This window comes from Pundamilia nyererei, unplaced genomic scaffold (assembly GCF_000239375.1).
Source record: "Pundamilia nyererei isolate P.nyererei 1_Seehausen unplaced genomic scaffold, PunNye1.0 scaffold00036, whole genome shotgun sequence".
Taxonomy (NCBI): domain Eukaryota; kingdom Metazoa; phylum Chordata; class Actinopteri; order Cichliformes; family Cichlidae; genus Pundamilia; species Pundamilia nyererei.
The window spans coordinates 77,554-86,274 of NW_005187437.1; the positions used below are offsets into that span (position 1 = coordinate 77,554).

Consider the following 8,721-nt stretch of genomic DNA (forward strand, 5'->3'; position numbering starts at 1 on the left):
CTCAAAATTTTCTTATGTGCGCTCAGAATAGTGGCACAAAAATAACGCCATAAAAACTCCCTGAAAAGCTTTCAGTTAATCCAAAATACTGCAGCAAGTACTGACAGGGACTAGCAAGAGAGAGCATATTTATTCTATATTGGCTCCCTGTTAAATCCTCTGTTAAAACTAAAAATCCTGCTCCTCACATACAAGGTCTTAAATAATCAGGCCCCATCTTATCTTAAAGACCTTATAGTACCATATCACCCCAGACACTATCTCTACTTTTAAGATTAGGCTTCAAACTTTCCTTTTTGCTACAGCATATAGTTAGGGCTGGATCAGGTGACCCAAGGTTAAGGTTACTTTATTTATACCCATAGGAAAATTTGCTTTACAGAAAAATAATAGCATTTGGCATCCCTTCACAAAACACACACACCTAATAAAACCTGACAAATGCACATTTTTTGTAATTAAATCAAATGAATCAAATCAAAACCATTCTTATTGAGTTCGGTGACAACAATAGGGACAAAGGTGTTTTTATAACGCTTTGTTCTGCATCTTGGAACTAGAAACCTCTGTCCAAGGAAAGACGCTGAAATTCACCCCATAGAGGATGGGAACCATTTTTAAGAACTGATCGAGCTGGGAGGCTAAACAGGGCTGTGACTCACCTATCAGATGTCTCTGCACGGAGTGTTTCTTCTTCAGTAACCTTTTTTCACTCACTGTGTTTTTATACACCTCTCTGCATTTAATTATTACTTATTATTAATATGTGGCTCACTACCAGAGAATGTCTTTATCCTGTCTTCCGCCCCTTAATCCCAACCGGTCATTGCAGATGGCCGCCCCTCCCTGAGCCTGGTTCTGCTGGAGGTTTCTTCCTGTTAAAAAGAATTTTTTCCTTCCCCCTGTGGCCAAAGCGCTTGCTCATACGGGATCATTTGATTGTTGTTGTTTTTTCTGTTTTCTCTTTATTATTGCAGGGTCTTCGCCTTGCAATATAAAGCACCTTGAGGCAACTGTTGCAGTCTGGTGCTAAATAAGTAAAACTGAATTGAATGAAAAATAAGAAAATTATATCTTGAAAACTGTGAACACTTGCTTGCTGACAAACAGACAAACAACGCTTGTAAGCCAGTAGCAGACGTAACTGCTGCTATTCTTTCAGTATATGTCTTGGAATTTACAAATAAGCTCTTCCAGCTCTGTGAGCCGACATATGTGTTCTTGATTTATGTCTGAAAGGGTTCCAACTGTAGTTTTTGTGAAAAACTATCAACCAACCACTGTGCCTATGTGGTCCCTGCTTTTGGAGACACAGGCTTCCCATTTACCATGTCATAGTCCAGTTATGCGAAGACTGGAGGCCAAAAAAGAACATTCGACATGCTGTGCAAAATTCCTCATGCCGAATAAGCCAAGCTTTTTCTTTGTACGTCTAAACTTGACTTGAATAGAATCTAATTACCACTTTTTTCCAGAGGAAGACTCTGATTTGGATCATTTAATACATAATGTATCCAAATTTATCTATGCCACCTTTTGCTTGAGGAGCTTTACAGTGATAATGTGCTGTTCCTGAGAGCATGAGTCATTCCACAACTTCACAGCTGTAATATGAGGCCATTAGTTGCTTCTAGGGATGATTAGCTATTCTAAGACAATCCAATGAAATCCACTGAAACATCTTTTTCTGTACTGCTCATGTTTTTTCCACTGCATTAAGCGTCTCTGTTGATCGTGTTCCTAGTAATATCACACCAAACCTTGCTGTCAGGGCTGAGATGTTGGCCTAAAGGTGCACACAGTATTCTAAGCTCTTAACAGGGGCATGTCAATGTTAAAAAAAATTACAGCTGACGATACACACTGTGGCAGTCAACACGATATAGAAAGTCACTGTTACAAACACACTTGCAGTCACAGTGTAATCCCGGTACTGATGTTTGAAGCAGAGTTTTGTCTGTTTGTATGGGATGATGGGAATTGATACACAGCCCTAAAAAGTATGGGCAGCTCAATGTAAAAGTCTTTAGAACTGTATAATTGGTACCGAATGGGCGAAGCACCACATGGTGTTACATTTTTCTTTGGCACATACATCAAAGAGCCACACTGCATATGCTGCTGTGAGGGTTCTGGTTTTTCTTGCTTTGTTCATGTTGAGAACAGCAAGTTCTCTGACCATCATCCAACAAATCTGAATCTATGTCTTTGTACCAAACACTGCTCACTGGCTGTATAACTATACACAACTTTTTGCTCATATTCATCTCAAGATTCACCAACATAATTCTGCCTTTTGTTGTATTTTTTTGTGGGGCAGTTTTTTACTTTTCTTTTTGGGATGTCAGTGGCAGATTTTGTTGTTGTTGTTGTTGTGTTTGTCCCCCCTTAGCTGTAAAAAGCTGATAATGTAGTTCTGATAATGTAGTCACTTTTATTTGAAAGTTCTTAAGAAACTCAACGGTCAGGGCTGAAATTCTGGAGAAATTTGAAGTTCTTAAATTTAATGTGACCGTAAAGTTGGGGAAGCTTCACGGTCAGAAATTTGAAGCGCTGAAGAATTACAAAAGCATTGGTGTTTCTTAATAGGTTGGCTGTCTAATAAAAGTATGTCTCAGCTTAATGCTTGTTCTGTGTATAACCAACATGAGTTGTTCAGAGATTTGAGGCTGCCATGGGATTTTGTTTTTTGTAAAGTTGAAAGTTGAATGTAAGTTTTATTCTTCCAATAAAGTTTTGACAGGGATTTTTTTTTTTTTTTTTAAATGGAATAACATTTTTAATCCTGTTCTGGATTCTTTGGTTCTTTGGTTCAAGCCTGTTTGAATTTCTAGCACTAGATTTGAACATGAATATCTCAGCCTAAAGTTTTAGTCAAAATGGACGAATCTATAATAGGGGAGAGAAACATCAAAAATAGCTGTGTATTGGTAAACTATGTAAGAAAAAAATTTTGTATTTGATATTTGAAGCTTGAACATTTTATAGCAGCCATTATACAGGGTGGGCCATTTATATGGCTACACCGTAATAAAATGGAAATGGTTGGTGATATTAAAGTCCTGTTTGTGGCACATTAGTATATGTGAGGGGGCAAGCTCCTCAAGATGGGTGGTGACCATGGTGGCCATTTAGAAGTCGGCCATCTTGGATACAAAATTTTGTTTTTTCAATAGGAAGAGGGCCATGTGACACATCAGACTTATTGGTAATGTCATAAGAAAAACAATGGTGTGCTTGGTTTCAACGTATCACCAACCATTCCCATTTTATTACGGTGTACCCATATAAATGGCCCACCCTGTATATCCAAACCTTGGATGACAACAATTTTAGGCAAATTGAAGATGGTTTAACAGAAAATGTTCTAAAACTTTAGTGATTTCAGATGTAGTGACTCAGGTTTTAAACTATTTTTGTTTTTGTGGTACAACTTGTCATATTTGCTACAGCCAGCTTGAAAGTTAAATGCTATTTTCTTAATTTGTGTGACTAGGAATTTCATGGTAAAAATGATTCTACATGTTTTATCTTGCAATATTGTGAACTGTGTTTATTTAGAAATTGCCGCCAGTTGTTTGGGGTTTTTTTTGCCTTTTCTTATATTAGTGTGTCCTCAGATAGTCCAGCAGGAGCATTGGGCTTTTTTTCATATGTTTACGAGCCAATATTGAGACAATTTTTAATGCATCTATCGAAAATTACACACCTGATTCATTTTGGTGGTAAGAAACACCAGTGAAAATTTCAGGCCTTTATTTTTTTATATATTCATGTTTAACATTGCAATGTGATTTCAATAGGTAAAGAAATTGTTTAAAAGTGGGCCATTTTTCCAAAAACAAGATACATCTTAAATTATCTATGAAGCTAAACTTTCCCAACATGCATTATATATGTCCAAACTTTGAGCCAAACATTTTTATGCAAATTGGAAATGGTTGAGCAGACAATGTTCTAGTAACTGTCTGATTTGGGGCGTGCTGAGCTGCCCCTAACTACCTTGTACCTGAGACCATCCAGGAGCTCAGTTATGCCCTGGTCCAGATCTGGGAGGAGATCGCCCAGGACACCACCCGTGATCTCATTAGGAGCATACCTTGATTTCATAGGGCATGTGTATCGGCATGTAGGTCCCATAGAGAGTACCGTTTTGAGTTCCTGCTGTAGTAGGTTGATCAGTCATGGAGTGAATTCAATTTTATTCACAATCATTATCTAGAAGGTTCCAAGTGTGAAACTCAAACAAGTCCTTGTGGCAAGATGACATCACCACATGCCACCTGTTCTCTGACAGGTCCCAGGACTTCTGCTGTGAGACCTGTGGCTGTACCATGCGCTCTGCCCTCCTGGATCTAACCCCCAATAGCAACCCTGGTGCTGAAGACCATACGGCTAAAGAACTGGCTCAGCAAATCAACTTTAAGGTACAAACTCTGGCTGTTACATGAGGCGGGTTAAATTCATAGTTCTTTTGTTTTATATTTTCTCTGTGCATGACAATTCATAACAAAGCTGATTTTGATAATAATTGTTTAACTCGTATCACAACTTTCCATAATTATATTGAGAATACTGGAACTCCACAGATTATATCCAGAGCCTTTATTTATTAGAACCACAGAGCAGATGGGCCAAAAGCACTGTTCATTGTGTTAACCGTTCATTATTGAACATTGGAATGGAAGCTAACATAATCCCACTACAAAGATTATAAAGTCAGTGCATAATTTAGCAAATACCTATTAAGATAGTTCTCACCAATGTTTTGCAGTAGCGCAATAGGCATGCCCCTTATTTTTACATTTCTTTTGTTTGAGAACTATGCAGGATGAGAATTAAAATTAAATATGAGCTTGACCTTTAAAAATCCGCTACTGGAAGAATGTAGGATGAATATATAGATTTGAGGTCTGGCCCCATTACAAAACGCAAGGCATGGTGTAGATTACATAAATTGACTGTGTTTATGCAGGCAGAGTCCAGTTTATCCAGAGAATCTAGTGAGAATGAAGGAGGAGAAAGTGAACCTTCAACCCACACCCAGGGACCCCCCTCTGCAAGCCAAGAAGCTGAAAAAGACCAGGCCGAACAGGTAGGTGTATATATATATATTTTTTTTTTACCACTCTTGTTTTACACAAGACAGCACATAACCTGCAGCCAGCTCACCACCTACAGAGTTATCCATCCCAGTGGTTTTGTTTTATTTTATTCTGCATGCATGATACATGCATAAAGTCGGCTAGGAAACCAGATGTTTACAGAGTTGAGTCCTCTGAATTGTCTCTTCTCCCTGTTGTTAATTCCTCCCACCAGACAAGCACAGACATGTGCTTGCTAAAAATAAAACAATGATGATTTGTTTTCTTCACATGAGTTTCAGCCCCACTCTGCCCAAATGAAGAGATTTGTTTAACCAGTGTCCAGTGTCTTACTCCCTTTGAAGACTTTTTCACCCTTTAAATTGCTTTACATTATGATCCCACAATCTTCCATAACTGTTGGCAGGTGATTCCAAAAACTGCCATGACTGGGAGTCTTTGAAGGTGAAACAACAATTTACCATAGGGATTGTACAGAGGGTATCATTCTTTTAACCTGAGTAAAACTCCATTGTAACTTATATTGAACACATAACAAAGTAGATTTTCAGCATAAAACTGGCTCCAAGTACCACATTTTAATTTATTTTTTGCATTACATTCATTTGCTAACTTTCATGTGTGTTCTGGAGCAGTTGTTTATCCAAGGAAGTACAAAATTTTAAGTCATAGTTTTAATAAATACATTTTGTCTATAATTTGCACTATTAGCACAGGTTGTGGCATCAGCACAAAACAGTGCCATCTCTCCCAGTATGTCATATCACATATAGAATAATATAATATATATAAACATTTGATATAGAGTAGTAGTATCGTATAGTTGAAAAAAAATGTCAGTTTAAAATTCAGTTTCGGCTAAAATGTATTCTCATGTTTCATAATTAAAAGTATTGTCAAATGTTTGCAAGAACAACTTTTGTATTTAGTCCAGTCCATTTTTAACATTTACGTAAAACATCACATAAAGCTTTCAGGTTATAATTCATGTTTTTCACGTAATCTAGCCATGCAATTCATCCATATTCCACTTATCCATTGTGGAGGGGCTGTCCCAGCTGTTATAAGGTGAGAGGCAGGGTACTACCCTGAATAGATCACCAGTCTGTGTCAAGACCAACACAGAAAGACAGCGCACTCACATTCACACCTATAGGCAATTTAGATTCTCCCCATTAACTGCATGTCTCTGAGAAAAGGCCCGTGGCCAGATAGTGAACTTCAACCCATTCAAACACTTCTTGCTGTGAGGTTATAGTGCTAACCACTGTGTCACTGTACTGTCCATCCAGTGTGTCATTTTAGACACTCGTGTTTAACATTGTAGAAGATGTGTCATGGTAGCTTAAAGCCTGTGATACCATGGCTTCTCCTCATAAGTTGTGATATGGGTGAGCTTTGTTGCCTAAGAGGATTGATTTTGGTGCCAGCTGCTACCCACAGAAGCACAGAGACTGAGTGTGAAGGAGTACTGTGGAGGGTCAACTTAGATCAGTGCTGCTGCGTTAGGATAAACTAAGGAGGGACATATCAAAAATAGTACTCACCATCTGCTGCTAGAATTGGGGAGGGGGTTAAAACTGCAGAATCAGACAGGCTGGCATTCCACACTGCCTCTATGCTGCTGCTGATGATGATAAATGATCATCATCAATGCATCCAGACAAAAAAATGCAAAAAAACTATTTAAACATAAAAAAAAATAACAAAAAAAGAACAACATGGTATCCACGACTCAAGCAAAGACCGAAGCAAAAATGTGGATTATTAAACAGGCCATTAATTAGTACATTAATTAAAAATTTAATAACAAATTGATTTTTTTCTGCTTTACAGAAACCTGGTTAGACGAGGAGGATTATGTTAGTTTAAATGAACCACGAGTTATACTAATTTTCCGAATCTTCGAAGCACAGGCTGAGGCGGTGTGGCGGCACTCCAGCTTATTAATCAGACTCAGAGTTTTAATATATTTGAAGGCCTGTTGAAAACCAGTTTTATTTGTGATCATCTATCGTCCACCTGGGCCTTACACAGTTTCTGTCTGATTTCTCAGACTTGTTATCTGATTTAGTGCTCGTCTCAGATAAAATAATTACTGTTGGTGATTTTAACATTCATGTAGATGCTAAAAACATTTATTCTATTATTAGACTCAATTGGCTTTTATCAAAATGTAGAAGAACCCACTCTCCACTTTAATCACACTTCTAGATCTTTTTATGATATATAGCAGAGAAACTGAGTATTTAATAACATTTCCTGAAAACCTTTTGTCTGATGTTTTTTCCCTAATAACATTTTAATTTATAATAATGTATTACACAGTAGGGCTGCTCAATTAATCTAATTTTAATCACCATTACGATCTGGGCTTTCAACGATCATTAAAAGTGACTGAGCCGATTATTAGCACCTCCCTCGTGCTTTACTCTCACGCTGCTCCATGTGGCAAAACGAGCGCACCTCTTGTTTCGAACACACGTCACAACAATTAAGAGGACCCGAGGGAAGCTCAGAAAGCTAAGCAGAAGTTATTTGGAGAGGAGAGTGACTGTCGTTGGTTGAAAAGAGGTAAAAAAAAAAACTTCAGTGGTTTGGAAACATTATGGGTTGGCGGAGTCAGACGTGGATCAAGTAGACACAGTGTGTAAACTTTGCTACGGTAGCTGCACCACAGAGCAACACTGCAAAGTTCACTAAACATAGATGTTTACATTTTTCATTTATTTCTTATATTGCAAACATTTGCACTGTTATCAGTATTTGCACACTATTTTATATTATTTTTAAAGTCATTATTCAATACATTGTTATTGTTAACCCTTTAAAGCCGGTCAGAGCAGCATGCTCTGTTTTGTGTAACTATTTTTAAATCCCTGTAGAACCGGAACCGCTAAGCTAGCGCAATAATTTTTTTTTGCATATGAAACCGGAGGAGTTGTACTTACATCTTATGCCATCAGCTTGTCCTCGGTCACGGTTTCCTTCCACATAAAGCTTTGCAAAAATTGCCTAAAAAGCGCTTGCAGGAACAAAAACATAATATTCCAGAAACAGCTTTGCCATCTGATCAGCTGTTCGTAACACTTCCCACATTGAAATAGACGTCAGCGCGAACTATCGCATGTCCGCCATTTCCTGCCAGAAACCGGAAGTGATGTCATCTTCGCGGAACATGTAGTTTTTTACTTGTAGGCCTTATAAAAACACCAGTATAGGTTTTTAAGTCATGTTTGACTTTTCTGAATAGTTGCTGGGATGCTTAGAACTCATATTGCACTGCTGGAAATAGTTTATTTTGATGCAAATGCTGTTTTCTTTGCAAATTTGAATCATAGGATTGTTTTTTTGTTTTTCCTGCACTATATAAAAATTGCTTTATCTCCAAAATAAAACTATGAAGACACTCAAAATAAATTTCCTGTTGTTGTAAACTATTTTTTGCTGTTAAAGTTTTGAGGGACAAACCTCTTAAATTTCTCCAAGTAGAAATATATGTAAAAAACAAAAATGATTTTCAATTTTTTTGTAGTTTATTGCACTTTTTTGCAATTAATGTAGTTACTATGGACTTAATGCATACATATTATTAAAATATGGGCTATAACAGTTG

General features: G+C 37.4%; 1 protein-coding gene across 2 annotated transcripts in view; it reads left to right on the plus strand.

Annotated features, from left to right (window-relative positions):
- Positions 1–8,721, plus strand: part of ube2j1 (ubiquitin-conjugating enzyme E2, J1) — a 33,619-nt gene that overhangs the window by 16,434 nt on the left and 8,464 nt on the right. For both annotated transcript variants that reach the window (XM_005730173.1, XM_005730172.1), the window contains 2 exons: positions 4,298–4,427; positions 4,976–5,095. In XM_005730173.1, the coding sequence (XP_005730230.1) occupies positions 4,298–4,427; positions 4,976–5,095 (250 nt within the window). The remainder of the gene's footprint in view (positions 1–4,297; positions 4,428–4,975; positions 5,096–8,721) is intronic.